Genomic DNA, 26,058 nt, shown 5'->3' with positions numbered 1-26,058 from the left:
CATGGACACATTTCTGTCCCCTTGAAGTAAACAATAAAGCTTCCTGTAGCATGACAGCATGTAGCATGAGATTTAGAAAACCACGAAGATTTGATAAAGAAAGTATATTTGATAACTTTATAAGTTTTCATTATATGAACAATATACCGTATTTTCCGGGCCATTAGGCGCACCGGAATATAAGGCGCATCAGTCCGATGCGCCTTATATATGGAATAATTCCATATATAAGGCGCATCGGACTATAAGGCGCAGGGTCCGGGGGCGTGGCGGAGGTCTGGGGGCGGAGCAGAGACCCGACGAGAAGAGACGCGACCCGAAGACGAGACCCGACGAGACGCGGCGACACGTGGAAGGTGGAGGAGGGCAGCGGACCATACTTACAAAGGTCCCCGCTACCGGAGACAGCAGATCTCCAGCGGGAACTGCAGACCGACGCGGCAGAAGTAGTTTGTGCCGCGTGGTCTGCAGTTCCCGCTGGAGATCTGCTGTCTCCGGTAGCGGGGACCTTTGTAAGTATGGTCCGCTGCCCTCATATAGGGCGCACCGGACTATAAGGCGCACTTTGGATTTCCAAGGAAATCCAAGGCTTTTATGTGCGCCTTATAGTCCGGAAAATACGGTAAATTATTTGCTGAAAGTTGAAAACCCCTTTGAATTGTAAACTAAAAAGACTGCCTTCTCCAGTTCTTACAGTGTTAACACTTTTGCCTGGGCTGGGGATGTTGCTGGTCACTGCCCCCTGTTCCCCGGGCTACAGACCCCTCTAAAATGCCTTTCATAGAGCACAGTTCCAACACTAAGAGTGTCTGTTATGGCCAGAACTTAAACTGGATCATTAGTGAGGTATAAATGAACAACTGATGCCCTAGGGCAGTGATGGCGAACCTTCTAGAGGCCGAGTGCCCAAACTACAACCAAAATCCACTTATTTACTGTGAAGTGCCAACACGACATTTTAAGCAGTAACTTATTGCTACCTGTTCTTCCTCGTCAATCGTATTGACCCCCTGAGGCCACCAATACAGTTGAAAGAAGGAACACAGATGCAAACCCTCATTGTAGCTTCTCTCCAGGGTACCTCTGTAGAGAAAGAATAGTGGGTCCAAAGACATTGCACTTCTGTCAACACCTTCTCACTTTTCCCGCAGTTCCAAACAGCAAATGAAATGTCGCTTTTAAAACAGCATCTCTTAAGTTGCCTGGGACTGCAGGTGGATTTGGTCCTATTTAGTGAACTCTGTCCTGGAGCAATGGTCTGAGTGCCCACAGAAATGGCTCTGAGTGCCACCTCTGGCACCCGTGCCATAGGTTCGCCACCACTGCCCTAGGGGGAGAGAACATATAAAAAAATCTGATGACTGCCTGTCTTTCTGTGTGGTATGAAGGATAGGTAGGGGGGGATTTTAAAGGTAATGATACCTTTGCCCAGTATCTATCAACAAATAAACAGAACTCTTTCAATCATGTATTGTTAAATTCCTCCGGCGGACACTATAGGACCCTGGGCTAGGCCGATGGGTTTTTCCGTTGGCCTAACCCAAGTTCTGCAGGGGTCCACTGTGCAGGGAAGAGCAGTTCATTCCCCATCTAGGATGCTTAGGTTTTTCATTGCACGGCTAAATATGTGTAATAAATGTTCACTCCACTATAATCTACATATGAAACATGTTCATTCCCCATCTAGGACGCTCAGTGAATTCTGCACACAGCTAATTATGTGTAATATACATTCACCGGCCACTTTTTTAGGTACACCTGTCCAACTGCTTGTTAACCTTTAATTTCTAATCAGCCAATCACATGGCGGCAACTCAGTGCATTTAGGCATGTAGACATGGTCAAGACAATCTCCTGCAGTTCAAACCGAGCATCAGTAAGGGGAAGAAAGGTGATTTGAGTGCCTTTGAACGTGGCATGGTTGTTGGTGCCAGAAGGGCTGGTCTGAGTATTTCAGAAACTGCTGATCTACTGGGATTTTCACGCACAACCATCTCTAGGGTTTACAGAGAATGGTCCGAAAAAGAAAAAACATCCAGTGAGCGGCCGTTCTGTGGGCAGAAATGGCTTGTTGATGCCAGAGGTCAGAGGAGAATGGGCAGACTGGTTCGAGCTGATAGAAAGGCAATAGTGACTCAAATCGCCACCCGTTACAACCAAGGTAGGCAGAAGAGCATCTCTGAACGCACAGTACGTCGAACTTTGAGGCAGATGGGCTACAGCAGCAGAAGACCACACCGTGTGCCACTCCTTTCAGCTAAGAACAGGAAACTGAGGCTACAATTTGCACAAGCTCATCTAAATTGGACAGTAGAAGATTGGAAAAACGTTGCCTGGTCTAATGAGTCTCGATTTCTGCTGCAACATTTGGATGGTAGGGTCAGAATTTGGCGTCAACAACATGAAAGCATGGATCCATTCTGCCTTGTATCAACGGTTCAGGCTGGTGGTGGTGGTGTCATTGTGTGGGGAATATTTTCTTGCCACTCTTTGGGCCCCTTGGTACCAATTGAGCATTGTTGCAACGCCACAGCCTACCTGAGTATTGTTGCTGACCATGTCCATCCCTTTATGACCACAATGTACCCAACATCTGATGGCTACTTTCAGCAGGATAATGCGCCATGTCATAAAGCTGGAATCATCTCAGACTGGTTTCTTGAACATGACAATGAGTTCACTGTACTCAAATGGCCTCCACAGTCACCAGATCTTAATCCAATAGAGCATCTTTGGGATGTGGTGGAACGGGAGATTCGCATCATGGAAGTGCAGCTGACAAATCTGCGGCAACTGTGTGATTCCATCATGTCAATATGGACCAAAATCTCTGAGGAATGCTTCCACCACCTTGTTGAATCTATGCCACGAAGAATTGAGGCAGTTCTGAAGGCAAAAGGGGGTCCAACCCGTTACTAGCATAGTGTACTTAATAAAGTGGCCTGTGAGTGTATGTTCATTTCACTATAATATACACCTATAACCTGTTCATTCCCCATCTAAGATGATAAGGGAATTCTGTACACAGCAAAATATGTGTAATATATGTTCATTCTGTCACGGGTGCCCCTGCGACCATTGTCTTAAGTTGCAGGTGCACCCGTGTACCCCCGTGCGGGCCACTGCGCTTGCAGCGCGACTCACCTCCTGGGATCCAGTGGTGGCTCCCTGCGCGCATCCCCGCCAATAATTGCCGCTGCCTAAATGCCCTTTGCTTCATATTCTCAGCCTCCCTTCCTGTCTTCCCTGCTGAATCTCCTCACAGCCTTAGAAAAAGCTCCCTAGCGATTCTCCTGCATTCCTGTGTGTTCCTGCTCCTGAGTTCCCGTGTCCTGTGTCCAGTGTTCTAGTGTTCCCGTTCCCATCTGCTTGGACCTCCCATTGCTGACCCCGGATTGAACATGATGTTGCATCTCTGCCGCCTGCCCTAACCTTGTGCCTGGACCTGGTGGTACCCTGCTTCAGCCAGTCCAACCCGCTTTGCGGTGGCCTCTGGTGAAGCCCAGGTGCCACTTAGACTCCGGTCCCAGGTGTCAGCTAGTACCACCTCTGGCGGTGGTCCAGTGGATCCACGCATCCCGAATCCTGACAGTAGATCCAGCCATGGTTCCCGCCAAAGTCCCGCTTCCAGAACTGGCTGCATTGTCTCCTGCTGAAGCCAGGCTGCATCTATCCCTGCCCTCCAAATATGACGGTGAGGCCAAGCTATGCAGGGGCTTCACTACTAAGTGCTCTCTACTTATCGAACCCATGCCTACACAGTTCACCACAGAGCGGGCTAAGGTGGCTTTTGTGATCAGCCTTCTTTCTGGAAAAGCCTTAGCATGGGTAACTCCCCCCTGGAACAGCAACGATCCCAGTCAAGGCTACTCTCTCCACGTTCCTCGCTGAGTCCCGGTCTGTCTTCGAGGAACCTACCTCGGCGTCTTCAGCTGAGTCCACACTACTGAACCTGCATCAAGGGGATTCATGCGTTGGTGACTATGCAGTTCGGTTCCATATTCTGGCCTCTGAGTTAGCCTGGAATGAAGCAGCCTGATTGCAACCTTTACCTTGTTCCGAAAGTCCCTTTTTAAAGACTTGCTATCTGCACGTGACTTGCCGTCTATGCCGAGTGGTCTCATCTCTCTGGCCACTCGGATTGATATCCGTTTTGCTGAACGTTCTGAGGAGTAACATCTGGAACAGCTGCAGACCGGGACCCAATGTTTTTCCCACTTGGCTCCTGTCTTCCAAAGTCCAAGGCTGTTACCTGCAGTGTCTGCTACAGAGGAACCAATGCAGGTAGTTGTAGCTTGTCTGACCCCCCAGGAGCATTCCACACAAAGACAGGAGAATCTCTGCCTTTATTGTGCAAATCCAGAGCACTTTCTTGAGGCTTGTTCAGTCCGTCCACAGTGTCCAGAGAAACGTCCGCTCCTAGGGTTCTTGGGAGAAGCGTCCCTATGTGAGAGCAAGGTTTCCCCTCGTCTGAATGTTGAATGTTATCTGTCCCCTTGTTCTTCTCAGTTTTGGAACAAGCAACCCAGTACAGGCCTACCTGGACTATGGCTCTGTAGGGAATTTCGTGGATGCTGCCTTGGTTTCCTGGCATCACTTTCCTGTGGTTCGCTTAGAGAAGCTGTTGGTTATTTCTTCCGTCAGTGGACAAATTTCTCCATGACCCGGTCCACTTCCGTGTGGAGCCTCTATTTCTGCAAATTGGGGCGATGCACAAGGAGAGACTCATTATGTGCTCCCCCGGTCTACGTCTTCCGTGCTTTTGGGTCTTCCGTGGTTGCAGCAACACGCTCCAGGGCTCGACTGGCAGACTGGGGAAATCCTTCATTGGGGAGCAGAATGCCACTCTTGTTGTCTCATGGCTCTCCATCCGGTTCCCGCCATGTCATCTCTGGACTCCTCCTAGCAGTTGACAGGTCTTCCCCGCTTCATATAAGGACTTTGCAGATGTTTTCTCTGAGAAGCAAGTGGAGATTCTGCCACTGCACCGTCCCTATGACCTGCTGCCAGGTACATCTCTTCCAGGAGGTCGGATATACCTGCCATAATACCAAAAAGCGGATGCCCAAAATGGGGTAAATTTTGTATATTCACTTTATTAATTAATCATCATGAAAAAATATAAAAACATTTAACCCCTTAACGACTTGGCCTTTTTTAGTTTTTTCACTTCCATTTTTCACTCCCCACCTTCAAAAATCTATAACTTTTTTATTTTTCCACATAAAGAGCTCTGTTATAGCTTATTTTCTGCATAACAAATTGCACTTCGTAGTGACGGTATGTAATATTACATGGTGCGTTCTGGGAAGTGGGGAAAAAAATTCCAAATGCAGTGAAAATGGTGAAAAAACACATTTGCGACGTTTTCTTGTGGGCTTGGATTTTACAGCTTTCACTGTGTGCCCCAAATGACAGGTCTACTTTATTCTTTGGGTTGCTATGATCACAGGGATACCACATTTGTACAGGTTTTATAATGTTTTCATACATTTAAAAAAATTAAAACCTCCTGTACAAATTTTTTTTTTTTTTTTAATAATAACTAATAACTTTTTCATACTTGTACAGAGCTGTGGGTGGTGTCATTTTTTGCGACTTTTGATGGCGTTTTCATTGCTATCATTGTTAGGACTGTACAACCTTTTTATCACTTTTTATTAATTTTTTTATATTTTCCAAAATGGCAAAAAAAATTTCATTTTTGACTTTGGACGCTATTTTCCGTTACGGGGTTAAACGCAGTGAAAAACCGTTATTATATTTTGATAGATTGGACATTTTCGGACGCTTTTATTAATATTAATATCAGTTCTAGGGAAAGGGGGGTGATTTGAATTTTTAGGTTTTTTTAATATAATTTTTTTTTTTTAAACTTTTTTTTACTTTAACTATTTTTCAGACTCCCTAGGGTACTTTAACCCTAGGTTGTCTGATCGATCCTACCATATACTGCCATAGTACAGTATGGCAGTATATGTGGATTTTACTCCTCATTCATTACAATGTGCTGATAGCACATTGTAATGAATGGGTTAAAACGAGACAGCTTCGGGCCTTCGTGAGACCCGATGCTGTCATGGCAACGGATCACCGCTCCCCGTGACGTCATCGGGGAGCGAAGATCCGCTGCAAGATGGCAGCCCATCTTGCGGCGCCATCTTTTTGAAGCCTCCGGCAGCATTGCCGGCGGCGATCGACGTGAAAGCACCGATCGCGGGTGTTACCGGTAAGCCTTTGCTGCAATATGCAGCAAAGACTTACCGGCTATGGAGAGGGCTCGGCCCGCGAGCCCTCTCCATGCACCGGGACCCGGCGCGCGCCGTGCTAGTACGGCGCACGCCGGGAAGGGGTTAAAAACCACCCTAAGGTGCTTTACACAAACTTATGTCCCCAGTGCACCAAGATATACAAATGAATAATAGTAAACAAGCTATATTTCAAATAGATAAAACAGTGTAAGCTGAATATATATTCTTAAAGTAAACGCCACAAGTGTGGTACAGATATAGTCTATCCATAAATGTTGAGAGCCAGAGTTTACCTGAATACATGGTGTCAGTGCCAGGCACTGGGGACATTTCTGCCCCCAGTGCCTGGCACTGACACCCTGTATATGGATAAAGTTTAGGTCGGTTCTTAAAGATCGAACCCTTACCTGCGTCTTCTTCTCTAAAACCTTCACCACCGCAGAGAGGCATTATTCAGTTGGTGATCGGGAACTTCTGGCCATTGAAGGAGCGACGCTATCTTCTGGAAGGAGCTCATCATCTGGTCTATATCTACACTGACCACAAGAATCTCCTGTACCTCCAGACCGCCCAGTGTCTCAATCCTCGACAGGCTCACTGGTCCCTCTTCTTTTCACGGTTCAACTTCTTGATTCACTTCCGTCCAGCTGAGAAAAACGTCAAAGCTGATGCCCTCTCTTGTGCCTCTGATGAGGTTGGGGAAGAACCAGCATATCGTCATATCATTCCTCCGGAACTTCTGGTTGTTGCTGCTCCTCTGGACCTTTTGCAGCTTCCTCCTGGCAAGATCTATGTCCGACCAGCTCCTCGGGAGAGGATACTAACTTGGGGACACTGCTCTCGTGTGGCTGGGTCTATTGCTCTCATATCTCGTTACTACTGGTGGCCAGATCTGGTTAAGGACATTCGAGATTTTGTGAGTTCCTGTACTTCCTGTGTCCGTAACAAGTCTTCACGTCTTAAGCCGTTGCCGTTGCTGATACCTAGTTGCCCGTGACATTGCCACGGGCTTTATTACGGATCTCCCATCTTCCTCCGGTAATACAATCATCTGGGTGGTAACGGATAGGTTCTCAAAGATATCCCACTTTGTGCCTCTGCCTGGTCTGCCGTCGGCTCCACGTCTTGCCAGTTTGTTCTTTCTTCACATCTTTAGGCTTCAACGCATCGTCTCGGACCGAGGGGTCCAGTTTGTTTCCAAATATAATCTACACATACAACATGTTTGTTTCCCTTCTAAGATGCTCAGGGAACCCTTTACACATCTAAATATGTGTAATATATGTTAATTCCACTATAATCTACATAAAAACCCATTCATTCCCCCTTCTATGATGCTCAAAGAATCCTATACACATCTAAATATATGTAATATATGTTAATTCCACCATAATATACACATATAACCTGTTCATTCTGGTGGCATGGTGGCTTAGTGGTTAGCATTACAGCCTTGCAGTGCTGGGGACCTGGGTTCAAGTCCCAGGATCAACATCTGCAAAGAGTTTGTATGTTCTCTCCATGGTTGTGTGGCTTTCCTCCGGGTCCTCCGCTTTCCACCCACACTCCAAAACATACTGGTAGGTTGATTAGATTGTGAGCCCCATTGGGAACAGGGACTGACTTGGCAAGCTCTGTGCAGCGCTGCATAATCTGTGTGCGCTATATAAATAAATTATTAATTATTATTAATTATTCATTCCCCATCTAGGATGCTCTTTTTGGTATATCCCTGGCTTTTTAGTCCATTATCTGAACTTTACCAATGGTGCCATCTTTTGGTTGATAATGAGAATGACAAAGTACATTTTGCTTTAATTTCAAAATGATTATTAGATAAAGTAGAATTACTTATATAGACAACAGACAACAGTTTAAAGGTTGTGACCAAGATTGTTGTGCACAATAAAAATAAAATCTGTAACGTTCCATCTACTTACATCTAAGTTACAGCATAATAATGTTTGTAAGTGTGTTGTGTGTTTAAGTTTATTTTTGTTTCTTTTAACAGGAGTTTCTTTAAAGCCTTTTCACTCATTGGGGAGACTCAGGAACGGGAGAGAGTATTAATCCACTTCTCCAACAGATTTTTTCAATGCAATCCAAATACCATATTTTCTCCAGGTATGCCATGTTGTATATTTGTGTACATTTTATATTATATATTGTAATGCATGGTTTCTATATGAGACTTTCTGCTAATATATTGATACACTATTTCGGGACACACAGGATTGAATTTTTGCCGATTAACCACTTTGAAGCTACAGACAGCTCACCCCCAGCAATTTAATGTGACCTCATAGTGGATGGGATTTATATCAATGTCATCCACGTGATGCATAGATGAAAGTATGTGGTAAAAAATTATTTATGATGTTTACAATCCACAGAGTATTGCTGCGTAAACCTAGTGCTGACTTTAATCTTTTCAATGCAAGTTTGGATTCCAACTTCTTTGACAAGTTTGGTGGGTATTTCCACTTTATGTGACTAAAGCTTGAAGGGAACTTTGCATATATGCAATTAAATATATGCACTAGTGGATTATAATTTAGCCAGTTTGGGCAATCAAGGGCCCAAAGCTTCTAGTGGGCCCATGACCACCTAAACCAATTGTTTGATCCTGTAGAGATAAGAGAATGACCTCCAACTTTGAAATCTCCATGCTCTGAACACATACCCTATATCAGTGATGGCGAATGTTTTGGAGACAGAGTTCCCAACCTACAACCAAAACCTACTTTTATGTCGCAAAGTGCCAACATGACAATTTAAGCAGTAACCTATTGATCCCAGCTTTATCACAAGTTTCAATCGTATTGGCGTCCTGAGGACACCAATACAATAGAAAGAAGCTGGAAAAATTTGGATTGTAGCTTCCTTCCAGGGTCCACTGAAGAGGAAGAATCAGGGGACCCAGTGCAGGAGCTCCAACAATAATCCATCTCTATAACCCAAATTAATTGCTTCTCTGTAAATACCCAGGTTCGGGATGACTTCCCCTAAGCACTATAATAGAAACCTCACAAAAAAGGGGAATTCATCAACTAAATATTAAAATATTAATAATATTTAGTTCATCAAATATAAAATTTTTTAATATTTAGTTGATAAATTCAATTTTTTTGTGAGGTTTCTAATAATCCATCTCTGTCCACACCTTCTCGCTTTGCGTGTAGTCCTGGCAGCCAAGGAGGTGTTGCTTTAAAATAGCACTGAGCATAGCATTTCCATGGCTGTCTTGGACCGCAGGAGGAAGTTTTTAGTCACGTCTAGCAATTTCTGTGCTTGACTAAAGGCCTGGGTGCCCACAGAAAGGGCTCTGAGTGCCACCTCTGGCACCCGTGCCATAGGTTCGCCACCACTGCCCTATATACTCGAGTATATAAAAATAAACTTGGCACTCACCCTCTGGTGCTGACTGCCGACATCCTCTTCTCGAAGAACCTTCCGGTTCCCCGATGCTCCTGCGCAGAAACTATGACACGGCAGTGTTACTGCCTGCTTATGTCATAGTAGATGTGTATCTGCGAGAGCGTCCGGGAACCCAAAGAGGTGCTTCAGGGAAAGGAGGACACCGGGGCTTAAGTGCTGGAGGTTGATACCAAGTTTATTTTTTAAGGGGACACTCTGCTGGACATTCTATTAATGGAGACACTCTGCTGGACACTTTATTAATGGGGGCACTCTGCTGGACATTACATTAATGGGGGCACTCTGCTGGACATTCTATAAATGGATGCACTCTGCTGGACACTTTATTAATGGAGGCACTCTGCTGGACACTTTATTAATGGAGGCACTCTCCTGGACATTACCCCATTAATGCAATGTGCAGCACAGTGCCCCCATTAATGTAATCTGCTTGACATTACATTAATGGCGGAAATCTGCTTGACATTACATTAATGGGGGCACTCTGCTGGACATTACATTAATGGGGGCACTCTTGGACATTGCATTAATGGAGACACTGTGCTGGACATTGCATTAATGGGGACACTGTGCTGGACATTGCATTAATGGGGGCACTGTGCTGGACATTGCATTAATGGGGGCACTGTGCTGGACATTGCATTAATGGGGGCACTGTGCTGGACATTGCATTAATGGGGGCACTGTGCTGCACATTGCATTAATGGGGTAATCTGCTTGACATTACATTAATGGCAGAAATCTGCTTGACATTACATTAATGGGGGCACTCTGCTGGACATTACATTAATGGGGGCACTCTTGGACATTGCATTAATGGAGACACTGTGCTGGACATTGCATTAATGGGGGCACTGTGCTGGACATTGCATTAATGGGGGCACTGTGCTGTACATTGCATTAATGGGGTAATCTGCTTGACATTACATTAATGGCGGAAATCTGCTTGACATTACATTAATGGAGACACTGTGCTGGACATTGAATTAATGGGGACACTGTGCTGGACATTGCATTAATGGGGGCACTGTGTTGGACATTACATTAATGGGGGGACTCTGCTGGACACTGCATTAATGGGGGCACTCTGTTGGACATTACATTAATGGGGGCACTATGCTGGACATTAAATTTATGAGAGGAGACTACTGGCCGTTTTATTATAAATTAGCCGCTACATTTCCTATCCTAGACTTGAGTCAATACCTTTTTCCATTTTTGTGGTAAAATTAGGTATCTCTGCTTGTACTCGGGTCGGCCTATATATGAGTATATATGGTACTTATATGAGGGTCCTTCCATCATTTTTAAAGATCCTCCAAAGGTCCTTAAAATGTAGTGGACAGAATGGACCCCCCTCCTTTCCTAAGTATTCTAGTGCCATATGAAGGAAATAAGTAGCATTAAAAAAATTTGACTTGTGATGGCCCACAATTTTCATACAGCCCAGGGCCCATGGTCATCTTAAAGGAAATCTACTTTTAGGGAAGTACTTTTTGAAGTAGTTCCCAATGGATATTACCTATTGCTACCAAAATAAACTTTAATACCTTAATATGCTCATTTCTTTCAGAGATCTCTGCCAAAAGAGATACAACATAGAATCTGGGACATGTTTATGCACAACCTCTATCGCATCTGTATATATTTTGACAAGTAACATTGCATATAGATAACAACCGTAGGACATAAATACTTTAGAGTAACATGTTTGTATTTCCATATTTTGTAGATGGCATCCATTGTCTAACCTGTGCCATTATGCTTCTAAATACTGATCTACATGGACATGTAAGTATCTGCATCATTAATAGACAAGATACAAACAGATGTGCTGACAGCTGCTTTATTAGTTCCTAGAAAATAGCTGAAGGAAAACCTCTGCACCAGTGAGATTCTTGGGGTCTAGGATTGCAGATAAATAAATGTATGCAGCAGAGCCAGACTCCATCTACAGCTCCTGATCCCTTGATAATGAATCATTTTATTTCTATTATCTGTAAAATGATGTTGAACACATAATATGAATTATTCTCTTAACATTTGGTATATGTATAGTATACTATGTGAAATATGAGGAATCCTAGTAAATAAGCCTTTTCAGCAGCAGCAATTTTTTCATTATATGTGTGTTACTTTTTGTGTTAGTATCGACTCTAGAAGGCATCATGTCTCATTATATAATCCACAAGGATTAATGATGCTCAAAATAAACCTTTGTATGTAAGGGAAAGGCATATCTGAATATTTCAAAGCTGCAAGACACACAGTAAATACATCTTCAAGTGTCTTTGGCATGACTACATTGGGGGTTAAAGACACTTTCCTATAACAACCATTCACGGCACAGCTTTTATTTTTATACTGCAAAATACAAATTGAAAGCTGTGCTGGGATTGGCTGCTATGAGCAACCAAGATGGTTTTCATTTTAGAATATTTCATATATTGAAATCAACTTTATTTTGCTACCCAATGCTGCCTGTGACTTTGTGATGGCATTGTCTGCATGTATCATACATACCAATGAGCTTATTGCCACTTCTTTCTGCATCCCTAGCACATAGAATAGAGTTGAGTAACACAAGATTAATTAACTAATGTGGTATCTTACTTTCTTCTTTACCCTCATGGTTGTCTTTTTGGACTTCCTGTGTTACTTATTATCTCTAGGTGGTAAGTTGAATATTTTATATATCTTGTATGTACAGTGTGTTTTCCATACATTACACATTCATTTTCATTCATATTATATATACACACATACATATTTTGGGAGTAATACTATTAATAGTATGAAAATCCATAAGGGAGTCATAGGAGATTTATCTGGACTTGTATGCCAGTTTTCAGCGTTTTTTCTTTTTAAAGTCTAATGAGATTCTAAAAAAAATGTAAAAAAGAAGAGCTCCTGCATCAGGGTACCTTAAATTAATTTGCCATATGTAAACATTTCTTCAATTGGATGTTATTAAAAAAAAATGTTCCTGTGTGGAGATAATTTCTCATAAATGTAGTGCCGCGGGGTGGGGTTGGGGCAAAAGCCAGGGCCAATACGCAGGCAGCCACCTACAGCCTGATTTGATCTTACTAAAGCAAGTCATTAAGTTGACCATTTTGAATAGAATTTATGGTTGTAACACTTATTGTATGCTATAGATGTATTATGACTTAATATCATGTTAATATCATGCCTTAGGTTTTTGACAAAATATACCGTAGTAGTTTTCTAACTTGTTTACTGCATTATTTTTGTTTCCCTGGTGTACATGACAATTACAGACTTGGGCAGCTCTGTTTTCCCTGAGGAGGTTGTTGTCAGCAGTTTTTCCCATCTCAATTAATGATGCTGGCAGTGCTATGGGAAGTGTTGTACCCTTTACACAGACTGAGGATAACGTGTCCCTCAGCTAGCAGAATGTTCTTTATAGGTCTGCTTACAGTATGTCCAAAGACAAAAACCTTTGCATATATCCATTTTCTTTCTTCTGAACATTATTTACAGGGCTCCTGTAGTCTACAAGTGATGAGATACACAATAAATTATATACTTCATATCCGGTTTCTAGGGATTATGTCTTCTTATGATATGTGTGCTTCTGGCAGACATCGGTTTTAGGCCAATTTGGTTGTTAGCTACATGGGTGAGAAACGGCTTGGAGCAGGCTCATTAACATGAATGTGCAGATGATTAGGAGAAGGTGTAAGGTGATTAAGGTGGTAGCCTGCTGTCACAGAAGGGGCTCCAGTCACAATTACCTTGGCTGCTGATCATTATTTCATGAAGACTGGAAATTCAGCTTCTCAGACTAATATATATATACAGTAGGAAATATGGATGAACATTTTTTCAATTTTTAAGTCATCAATACAAGTAAATTCTAGGGGGGGTTCTGCTTTTTATCTAAAGCATTTGGGCTTCTAGATCTCTATCATCCATGTGCATGTATATTTGTCAGTTTCTGTTTTGGATCGTCTTTTCATAGGTGACCACTTGAGGGCAGCAATGTTCTGTGATAGTAAACCCTGTTTTTTTTTTGTAAGGATGCTCAAGATATTTGTTAAACGAGTTTGTGTTTTTTCGTTGACACTTAGCTCATAAAAATAGTACTCAAGAATATGCTTCTAGGACATATACAGTCCATCCATGGCAAGGGTAATGGATGAATTTCGAACGTATTGTTATTATCAGCACCTTGTCTACTAATGCTTTTCTGCTGCATAGACTTTTTTTTATCATGTAGATGATGTCTTTTGACACTAGATGCCTGCAATTGTTGAGTTTTGGCAATGGCTTGTGAGCATGCATCCTGAATTGTATTAATTGTTTCTAAATGGCTAAATGCTCTTCAATTACAATGTCTGGAGAAAATACAACTTATCTATTAATCATAATGTAGCCTAAATTACCTGCCCTTTAAAGGTCATTCCCATTTATTAAAAATGGCTATAAAGAAAACTACTACTGTATATTATTAATAGACTTTGTAATTGTGACATTAGAAGATAATGGTTTCCTGTTCCATTATATACAAACAACTCTCTACTCTTTCCTCTGTGCCAAGAGCAATGGGCAAGAGATGGTATAGGATATATTTTTTTTTAACTACATCTTAATTTCATAAGATAGGCCCAAATAAAATAATGATGTTTACCATACCATTTCACACAAAACACAGCTTATTAAAGGGAACCTTTAAGATAGGATATTATATATGCTTTCTAGAATTCCCTCTCTTATGTGAAATCTTTCCTGTTTAGCATTAAAAATTCTCCTCCAAAGTCAAGTGAAAATGAGCAGAGAAGGGTCATATTTTGCCGGAGATGAGTCAGACTCAGTACCCATAGAGCCCTATTGACTGACAAAGCAACTTTATCTTATATTATATCTTGTATTACCACTGAATATTCAGAGCCCCACTGCATTCCAATAGTAGAGCAAAGTAAATATCCTCAGAGTAAAATATTAACAATCATTGATCACCGGACTTCCGGTCTCGCGATCGTGCGGCCGCTCACTGGCTCGGCCGTCATTAGAGCGTGCTTATTAGCACGCTGCCTACAGGCACAAGCCCCCTACTCCACCTGAGCCGGCATACAGACCACTACCTAGGTAAGCATTACCACCATACACCTGGAATCCGCCTACCTCTTCTCCTGCCTTACCACCCTGCTTCTCCAACATGGATAACATCACCTCTCGATCTACCCTCAACACCTTTCACCTTGACTCCTACCTAACAACCTAACATACTAACAGATACCTGATTAACTATCTCTCCTAGAGTTCTGATACTGTCATACTTATTATCTGCACAATACTGATCCATTAGACACAGCCTATTGATCAATGATTGTTAATATTTTACTCTGAGGATATTTACTTTGCTCTACTTTTGTATTAGTTTCAGATCGGACTTGACAAAGGTCGAATGAGACCGAAACGTCGTTAAGAATAACCTATGATCTGTTATATCAGCATATGATTTGTATAAACTTTTTTGGTGGAGCTACAAATATTGAATATATACATTAAAAGATGAAAGCATAAAAACCAACTCAGGATGTGTGCTACGTTTTCCTTCTCTATATATTGGGACTGAGTACCCGACGTAAGCACCATCCGCACTTTATCAGGAGTGCGGTACCCCTGTTTCCTACAACTGCATTCCAATAGTGTCATGGGGAAGGGGGGGGATTATCACTGCTGGAAGGGAATATGCCACCTCCAAGCCATGTGGGCGTAGAGGGGCACGGTGGAAGGGTGGGCACAGGGGGTTCCCGGGGCTCAGTGCCTGCGTTCTTTCACAAAATCAGCAAACTTTTGTTCCCTGGTTTTTATGCAAAACAACGCTAGGTCCAATCTGGCGTTGTTTTGCTCGCGGGCCACGCCACCAGTCAAATACATCAAGGGGCCTGTCTGGTGCAACAAAGGAGGGGCGTGGCTGCAGGGGCACATCAGGTGAGTTGCATATAAGTTACAAACTAATTTCTGAGCATGCACCCATGGAACCATTTTGGGATGAGGACAATGCATTTTTAATGAAGTATTTCTTTTGGGTGGGTAAATTTGCACGGCAAGTTAAAGAATACTTGACTTGCAGACAACCTCTCTGCCACTGTGACCTCTAGTGACGCTCTCTGGATGCTTTTCTTTAGTCCTGGGTTGCAATGATCAGCTGTATGGTGTCTGTAGTGAGATTTTGATAATCCTTGTATTTTCAAATTTTTGTGTTGTCATGGGAACAATTGTCACAGGGACAAAAAATTTATTTGTCTAGAGCTACAATTATAAAAAATACTAGTTCCGTCTCACAAACAAATTAACTACTGCCTGTATCTTGGGTTCCATAGCAGCTAGAACCACTTTTCTGATATGCTTTGTAAGAGAAAATTTATCTTCTTTATTCTAATACTGGATTTCTTACTTAAAGGGGTTGTGTGGGAGTAAAAACCTTTTTATATATGGTTGTGGGGCTGTAGAAACAACGGATACTTGCATGTCTCTGCGTTCTTGTTCAGCCGTGGCTATTTGTAGATGGCAATAAGCTACTGCCAATGAGACAAAATATATCACACTTCACACACATTGTATAATGGGCAGCTTTAGCAACTATACATTTAATTTGCATGACAATCTTAGGGAAATAAGCCTTGATAATGGGGAGCAACATGACATACACTGCTCAAAACATAAAGCGAACACTAAAATACCACTTCTTGTGATAATTCAATTAATTAAATGTTCCACTTAGAATTCTTTATTCATTGCATAGTCGGATGTGTAAAAATGACCAATGAAAATTGTCAATCAAAATTGATATCCCAAGGATGCCTGGATTTGGAATGATACCTTCCAAATTTCAGCTTGATCTATCTTCATTGAAAATGCCTCAAGGCAAGAAAATAAGGCTCATTACTGTGTATGGCCCTCTACTTGTCTGTATGACCTCCTTACAGTGGTGGGCAAAAGTATTGGCATCCCTGCAATTCTGTCGGATCAAAAAAAATAATTGCAATCAGAAATTCTTTGGTATTAATATCTTCATTTAATTTGTCTTCAATGGAAAACCACAAAAAGAATTGTCAAGAAGACAAATTGGATAGAATTCCACACCAAACATAAAATGGGGGTGGACCCAAGTATTAGCACTGTTTGAAAAATCATGTGATGCACCTAACAGGTGGTGGCAATAACTAAATCACACTTGCAGCCAGTTGAAATGGATTAAAGTTGACTGAACCTCTGTCCTATGTCCTTTTGTGTACCACATTGAGCGTGGAGAAAAGAAAGAAGACCAAAGAACTGTCTGAGAATCAAAATTGTGAGGAAGCTTGAGCAATCTCAAGGCTACAAGTCCATCTCCAAAGATCTGAATGTTCCTGTGTCTACCGTGCGCAGCGCAATCAAGAAATGTAAAGCCCCTGGCACTGTGGCACCTCCCTAGATGTGGACGCAAAAGAAAAATTGACGAGAGATTTCAATGCAAGATTGTGCAGATGGTGGATAAAGAACCTCGACTAACAGCCAAACAAGTTGAAGCTGCCCTGCAGTCTGAAGGTACAACAGTGTCAACCCATACTATCCGTCGGTGTCTGAATGAAAAGGGACTGTATGGTAGGATACCCAGGAAGACCCCACTTCTTACACAGAAACATAAAGAAGCCAGGCTGGAGTTTGCCAAAACCTACCAGAGAAAGCCTAAAACGTTTTGGGAGAATGTTCTCTGGTCAGATGAGACAAAAGTAGAGCTTTTTGGAAAAAGGCTTCAACGTAGAGTTTACAGGAGAAAAAAAAGAGGCCTTCAAAGAAAAGAACATGGTCCCTAGAGTCAAACATGGCGGAGGTTCCCTGATGTTTTGGGATTGCTTTGCTGCCTCTGGCCTCTGACTACCATCAAATTTTGCAGCATAACGTAGGGCCCAGTGTGAGAAAACTGGGTCTTTCAGCAGGACAACGACCCAAAACATACTTCAAAAAGCACTAGAAAATGGTTTGAGAGAAAGCGCTGGAGACTTCTAAAGTGGCCAGCAATGAATCCAGACCTGAATCCCATAGAACACCTGTGGAGAGATCTCACAATGGCAGTTTGGAGAAGGCACCCTTCAAATCTCAGGGACCAGCACTCAACTACTATTGGTGGATGGAACGAGACATGATGTCCCAGATGTGCTCAGTTGGATTCAGGTCTGGGAAACATGAGATGTAGCATTATTATGCTTCTGAAGACCCACTGCACCTGCATATGGTTTCATCTCAGTTACCTAATCACGGTTAAGGTACTTTTGGCTATCACATGGAGGGTTACTAATCACTGCCAAACTGGTCATGCTGGAGGATGTTGTAGGCAGTAGAAAGTTCTCTGTCACATGTTCTCAGTGTGATCTTGCTCTCGCCTGTGAAGAGCAGAGGGCGGCAAAGTTGAATCTGTAATTCTTGGTGTTCTCTGGCAAGTGTGTTTCACCCTGCAAGGTGTTGAGCTGCAAGTACAATACTGATTTGTTGTTGTTGGCGGGGCTTTGACACTGCTCCTCATGTTCCTCTTCACAAACGAGGACGTAGGAATCCTGCTGCTAGGTTTTTGCACTCCTACGGCCACCTCCACATCTCTTGGTATACTGTCCTGTCTCCTGGTGTTGCTCTGTCCACTGTGCTGGGTTCGCTTCCTTAGCGAGGTGCACTACCTGAGAAACTTCTGTGGATGAGAACAGAGAAATGATCTGTGGTCAGCACCTACAGAATAGCTCCCACACAGCTCAAGAAAATAAAGGGAACACTCAAATAACACATCCAAGTGAATGAATGAAATATCCTCATTGAATACTTTGTTTTGTACAAAGTTGAATGTGCTGACAACAAAATCACAAAAAAATCATCAATGGAAATAAAATTAATTACCGTATATACTCGAGTATAAGCCGACCGGAGTATAAGCCGAGACCCCTAATTTTACCACCAAAAACTGGGAAAACATGTCGACTCGAGTATAAGCCGAGGGTGGAAAATGCATTGGTCACAGACCCCCCCAGTATATAGCCAGCCAGCCCCCAGTAGTATACAGCCTGCCCCCAGTAGTATACAGCCACCACAGCCTGCCCCCAGTAGTATACAGCCAGCCCAGCTTGCCCCCAGCAGTATACAGCCAGCCCAGCTTTCCCCCAGTAGTATACAGCCTGTCCCCAGTAATATACAGCCAGCCCAGCTGGCCCCAGGAGTATATAGCCAGCCCAGCCTGCCCCCAGTAGTATACAGCCTGCCCCAGGGGAGGCGGTCTTCCCGGGCGGTGGAACGCATCTACGTTGAATAGGTAAGACCTCCTGTCTTTTACCTTCATCAGCCAGATATTCCTGTTCATAAAATGGCTGTAGATAGACGGTCATATGATCTCTAGCTGTCCATGAACAATCACCTGCCAGGGCTCATGAGGTAAACGTCAGGAGGCTTCACTCTGCATATAAATAAAGCAAAGCAGTACATGAGGTGAAGTGACCAACCCCTTTAAGGTTCGGTTTAGGTTTATGCTGACATGTAGTTATTTAATGTGTCAATGCTTCCATAAAATTGAAGAGTGGTGTATATGTTACATGGTGACCTTTAATGTTCTACAGATTATTTTACTTGCTTACTCATATTCATTGGACACCTTCTCCTTTCACCTTTCCAACAAATATCTTCCTTTAATTATTAATGTCCACTCTACATGCACTTGACCTTGGGTCATACACTTATAATTTAAACACCTGTACTCCTCCTGTGTCATTTTCACATGTCTCTCTTGTTTCACAAGTCTGTTTATGTGCAGGTTTATTTTACTTCTTACAGTTGTCTCATCTTGTTTTATGTCATAGTGCTGTAGTCTTAATGTGACTTCCTCTAATAATGTAAAAGAATATTTAAAGAGTTGCACTTTGATAAACAATTTTTTGTTAGGCAGTGCTGTATGTCGAGAGATGTAAAATAATATCTTTGCCCAATAATAAAAACAAAGAGGATTTTTGAAGCCTTGTAACATCAATTATTGACCTTACTGCATCCAGTGTCTTGCAGTGTTTCTTATTGTAAAAAGTGAATTTTTTGCGGCAAAGACTCAGCTGCTATCCAACAGGTTTAATTATAGGCATCTTGAGAACACAAGTCAAGCAGCAATAACAAAACAAATCATCAAGATGCCTTCTAAAGCAACTTCGGTGGCCTGTTGTGAGGGAAAATAATTAGTGATAACCTGGAAAAAAATGACACACAATATGATTTAAGAAGATGAGACAGCAACCCTCCATGGCCTTCACCAAAATAAACTGCCAGAAACGCACAAGAAAACTATGAAATGCAATACAGTTACCCTTAGTGTGTAGAACCTGTGTCAGAATCCTTTTATAATGGTTTATTTATGATCAATAAACATAAATATTTTCTGTATAAATAGAAGAATATGTTTTGCATTTGTAATCAGTTTACCCCTTCTGCAGGCTCCGTCTCTAATTGCCAGTTCTCCATGAGCTGATGGTTAGAGGCACAACGTCTGTCACACAGAGAATAGAGTGAGTGGACATTCTAGACAAATGCTCAACCACACCAATGTGAATAACGCACTTGGGGCCAATAGAAAATGTACAGTTTTCTGCAACTTTGCCTCTGTCTCCTCTCTCTTGGCTTCTATCACTGGTCCAGTAAGCACGGTGCAGGGAGATTCTTATTGATGAGAATTTATTAACTCTTTCTGGGGAGAGGAAAAGAAAATCAACGATTTTGCATTGGAATTTTTAGCATATTTTTGGGTGCCATTACTGTACCCTAAATATAATATGTTATATTTTTTCTATGGGTCACTACAATCATTTTTAGCTAAAAGAAGGGTGTCAGTTAGTTGCTAGGGCTCTATGGGAACCTGTCACTACCTGTATTTGTGAAAAATGTGGTGACAGGGATCCCTTTTAAAAGTTAAACGAGGTGCTGAGGAGTTTTTTACAGTCATACAACCCTTGGAGGTAATAATTCCTTCTGAACCCATTACCTCCTTTTTGCAGGGTAGTAAGATTCTTTTTCTCTCCCCAAAGTTTGGAAGGGTTGCAAGAGAACTACATTTAATGAGGTGGCTAAGTAGCACGTATGCTGTGAGGTTTATAAATAAAGAAAAGTTCAAGGGTTTATGCAAGCAATACATCCTCACAAAATATAATTTCAAAGAATTATTCTTTATACCTCAGCAAAGTTTATAAGAATTACATTGAGGGAAAATATTTCTTAACATTTTGACTGAAGAGCATTGCTGCACATGTATCACCTTGATCATTGGCTGACCTGTGTGTCATCGGCATGTGAGGTCCACTGTATTGGGCCTGCTGTATACAAACCACTGCTGTGTGCATGAGCCCATAGAAATGCAAAGAGACACGAGCTAACCGCTGCTAGCACCTGACCCCATGATGTGAACCGTCCCTTATACTGGAGGTTGACATGTTAAATACACTGTGACACAAATCTGATGGCATTTTCCTTTTTGCGCCATCTTTCTTTTTATTCTTTGAAAGCTTTAACTGTTTACAAAGTATTTTCCCTATATAATACTGAATATTAGCTTTGTTCTTAGATCCATGAAATGTTTTTAAAAAGGCCATTGTCTATTTTTTTCTCTAGTCAAAGTAATGTAGCATTTGTGATATAGAAAGATAGTAAATTACTAGTCCACAACAAGGTTTATAAATCTATATTGATTATTGAACTGTGTTTGACATGCATCCCTTCCATGCTTGTAAATAAGGATAATAGCTATGTGAATTACTATTGACTGAATTCATGTTGGAAATGTCTTTTATTTGTGGAATGTTCCTGCTGTATATCTCATGCATCCAATGTAGCTGGCTGTTTTACAGTGTCCCTAGATATGATTTTTTTTACATGTAGATGTCATTATCTTCAGGGTAATATTGCATATGTATTTGTGTCCTCCAGGTAATGACTTGACTATGAATATTTGTTTAGAACTAATTCCACAAAGACAGTCATGAAGGCTGAGCATAGCACATAGCACTCTATGGTTATAACTGGGGTATTATGCAGCAACATGATAACCAAGATACCAAGATGGCTTCTTATGACTAGCTGTGAGGCTTTTGCAGCATGCAGTATTATTTTTTTCCCTCATTCTGTATTGATGAATGTTCTCTCCTGACAGATATGTTTTACCAAGCATAGCATTTTGGCACATGTCACATAACTGAAGTGTATCTAATGATTTATTACAGGCAGAGGTTTGATTAGTCAAGGCTAGGTCATCTGTCTTGTTCATTGGCAAACGCCTATCTTAAAGAAAAGTGTGCTTTGTAATTTATAAGAATGCCATATAACAAAGAAGTCTTAAATCAAAAACTACATTTTAATATTAAGGGCTTTTTTAATATCACATTTATGACTTCTTTAAAATGTATCTGTATGGATATATATGATGTACTGGGATGTCAGTCTCTGATGGGGATACCATTGTTTATTTGAGGTTTATACCATTTATGTAATAGTATACTCTACTACACTAATTCATATCCCAGATGTTTGCCAAATGTACACTACTTTTCATTCAAGTGGTAGAAATGATTTGTATTATGTTAAGACTGTGAACTTAATTTCTTTGTGACTTGATTCATTTGTTTTTTCCTCTTTCAAGTGTATTAAACTTAGCTGCAGAACCACACATTTGTTATGCTATGTGCATGTGGTGCTGTGCTGGACATACAGTGAGTAGGCTGCAATGGTAGTTATACTTATGTAGCTGAGGTGTGAGTGTCTGACAAGAACTAATTTATTGTTTATGCCTGCCCTAGGATATACGGTAGCACAGGCCATCATTATAAAACTCCTGGAATATCCCTTTTTTATTGTACATGTTTCATTCTACATCTTTTAACTGCATATATTCCTGTTTTATCCATGTTACATACCAATACCAGAATTGTTGGCTTAGTCAACTGGCAAGTTCCTGCTTTAATTAATATAGCTTGAAGGAAATAAATTATATCAATGCTTGACCTTTCATTTTTCAGAATATTGGAAAGAAGATGAGCTGTCAAGAATTCATTGCCAATCTTCAAGGGGTGAATGAAGGCACAGATTTCCCACGGGGGCTTCTCAAGGTCAGTCCCACGTTTGTATAGTGCCCAATGTTAGCACTGTATTGGTTATATCATGATGTCACTACCAAATCCTATCCTTTTTATGTGCTTCTATAACAGTCATTCTATACATTTCATGTTTGTCTGTTGTCTAAGGGGGAATTCAATTTTTCTGCGCTGTTTTCATGAAGTTATGAGATTAAAATTTTACCTCTCATTTTGCTCTGGTCCCTAGTTTTTGGCTTCCATGTATTACTTCTTTTCAAGCATAATGATATGCCAACCAGTGAAGTTATTTTACATAACATTGGCACTGAATCGATGTTGACAAAATGTAAATTTTTTTCATTACGTTTATAGATTCAGGAAATGCAAAGATATTTAAATAACCATAAGGATTGTGTAATTTTTGAGATTTCTTCCTTTCTTGCCACAAAATGTTCACCTACCTATTATGTAGAAAAATAGACAAAAATAAAATAGTCCATTGTACTATTCTAGCTGTTTCCATAGAGATTAATAGTACCTTTTTTAATGGCTACAAAGTTTAAGGCAAGCAGAAATCCCACTACCTCTTAACAAGTTCAGGCTATTTGAAACCGTAGCTAGAGGTTTTGAGGTTGATTCCAATGTCATTTAATAATGGGCATTACACTGTAGTAATCCAAGTATTCTTTCTGTTTAAGCATTAAAATTAAGTTGAAGTATTCTACAATTGATAGAACTTTATTTGAAGCATATTTAAACCCCTTCTCCCTTTATCATTCTCCGCTCATCCTCTGCACTGATCACTCATTTTCACTTTGCTGATAATATCCATACAGTGGTTTCTTCGCTGTAATCCAATCTCTCATCATACAGAAACATATTTCTGTTAGGTCCTCTGTAGTGAGCACAGGGAAGAAAATAATTTCTGCTAGTAGCCCTATGGTGAATAGAGCATCACTATGCAAAGACCTGGCTCAGGAGTAGTAACTGATCATATGTGTCCACAAGGAGTTGCTTGAAAGAATTACTATCAAATGTTTCCATGCAAAATCCAATCTTCTGTATAAACCCCCACGCTGAGCTGACAGAATCTGTTACATTTGTATAAAAATACTGATGTGCTGTACTTTTCTGTGCACTTTGTGACTTGATTTGTTTAAGCAATAGGCATGGAAATAAATGTTATCCGCTCTGACCGGCTTCTTTCTTTCTTTGTGGAAAAGATTCGGCTATACTGTACAGTATCTTCAGGGCTTAGTTATTGTCTTGTTAGATAGCTGCACTATTCCTAATGAAACGTCCCTAGATTACTCCAGTTATGTCAGATGATTTTTACTTGTGCCCTTAATAAAAACCAGCAACCTTGGGACTTTACGACCCAGCATTGATATTTAAATTGTTAAAATCCATATTATGTGAGAGAGAATTCCCTTGGGATATATGCACATTACCTACAACTCCACAATATACTTTCTCCTGCATTAGGATGAAGGTGAAGTTGTGGATTATGAGTGGAGCCAGCAATGAATATAAATATATTTGTAAATGAATATGCAGGGCAGATTCTTTACCGCATTAGATTGGCATATGCCAATTGCCCTTAAAGGGAACCTGTCACCAGGGACCTCATTTTCACTTAAGATCGGTTGTAAAAGCCCATGACACCTGCAGTGCAAAAATGCCTCTCTGCCTTTTCTATGCATTTGCATTACAATATAATTGTGTGTTAGAACTTACCTTGCACCCTTACAAAATTCTGGGGTATTCACAGGGGCTGAGATTTGGGTTGGTTCGGATGCATTTCAAAAAACAACACGTGACTTAGTGCTGCAGGCTGCCTCCAAGAGGGAGGAGCTATACAGTAGCACAAAGGTGGGGGCCAACAGCTGAACAGTCTGCAGCTCAGACAAGTCACAGTTGTTTTTTGAAATGCATCCAAACCAAAGCCCAACCCCTGTGACTACCCCCAGGATTTTATCAGGGTGCAAGGCAAGTTAAAACACACAATTATATTGTAATGCAAATGCTTAGAAAAGGCAGAGAGGCATATTTGCCTTTAGTGAAAGTTAGGTCCCTGGTGACAGATTTCCCTTAACTAGGGCAAAGAGGGCAAGGTGGAGCCTCAACAAGTTCTGTTTCAAAATCACGTTAGATATGGTCGGTAGTTCACGAGGGCATCAGGCTTGTGTTGGGTCGTGAAGGACTTGTCAAGGACACCTCACAGGGTGGGATTTATTACCTTATGGGCCTACAGTTTGGGATGTTTGAATATTTAGTTTTTTTTATGGCATGACAACATCTTTAAGTTGTAAAGTAGATGCACCTCATCTACTTATTTTTTTCCCCCATAACGACTTCTCTTAATATAATCCTGTTGACTGACAAGGTTTATCCACAGCACAGTGTAGTTCATCTTTATATGTGTCTCTGTGAAAATGCTTTAGGAACGTGAGATAACAGTGCATCCAAAGTAACTACAGCTAAAAGCTTTTCTTGTTAGTGCCAGCTAGTAAATTATTCTGAAAATCTATACATTCTTAGCTATCCTATTATTGAGTCTGCTCCTTTCAGATAACTGCCAGGCATATGATGGGATACATCTTACCTCCCATACTACTCTATTTGACACAAGTAAATGAATACATGTTCTGTTGTAACATGATAAGTCGTCATTATTCCTTGTGCACCTATTTTCTGCTTGTTTTAGTCTGTATGTAATAGTATGATATTGTGTGGCAATGTGAGCTATGATTTATACGCTAATGCTGGTTGCCATATCTTGGTGTCAAATAAAGCATTTTCCTTTGCTTGTGATTAACAAACCTCAGAGCCTGTGGGCTCCTATAGAGCGCTTCTATAAGGTTTTGGCTAGGATTATGAGCCTTGTTAACTTTCTTATACAAGCGCTGTTTGGAAAGAAATAAGCACTCTTTCTTATGCATAAATATCTCCCTTAACTCAACTCAGCATTTAGGTAAAAAAAGAAGGAAATGGATTTAGTTTCGGCTCTATATATTTTGACCCATAATGACAACCTTGCGTACTTCCCTTCGAGTAGATGAGGAACCGGAACAGATAGTTTTCTTTTTGGATACACTCTGTGTATACGTCAGCAAAGGTCCCGGCGTATACTCTACAGAGTCTACAGACATACACTGAGAGTATATAGGGTAGTCTGTTCTGATCAAATTAGTATGGGGTTGAGAATAAAGGAAAACAAGGCTCTGCAGGAACCCCACTAAGGTAACACACAGAAAGGAAGGAAGCAAACTGACTTT

The 26,058-nt window shown here is 41.3% G+C and overlaps 1 protein-coding gene across 6 annotated transcripts in view; it reads left to right on the top strand.

Moving 5' to 3' along the window:
* PSD3 (pleckstrin and Sec7 domain containing 3) overlaps nucleotides 1-26,058 on the top strand; it is a 350,748-nt gene that overhangs the window by 171,137 nt on the left and 153,553 nt on the right. For 4 of the 6 annotated variants that reach the window (XM_072114193.1, XM_072114205.1, XM_072114219.1 and 1 more), the window contains 3 exons: nucleotides 8,263-8,375; nucleotides 11,422-11,482; nucleotides 22,723-22,813. In XM_072114193.1, the coding sequence (XP_071970294.1) occupies nucleotides 8,263-8,375; nucleotides 11,422-11,482; nucleotides 22,723-22,813 (265 nt within the window). The remainder of the gene's footprint in view (nucleotides 1-8,262; nucleotides 8,376-11,421; nucleotides 11,483-22,722; nucleotides 22,814-26,058) is intronic. The other 2 variants (XM_072114187.1, XM_072114198.1) reach the window with 1 other exon arrangement.

The sequence above is a fragment of the Engystomops pustulosus genome, chromosome 1 (assembly GCF_040894005.1).
Source record: "Engystomops pustulosus chromosome 1, aEngPut4.maternal, whole genome shotgun sequence".
Classification (NCBI taxonomy): Eukaryota; Metazoa; Chordata; class Amphibia; order Anura; family Leptodactylidae; genus Engystomops; species Engystomops pustulosus.
This window is presented reverse-complemented; position numbering and strand designations above follow the sequence as displayed.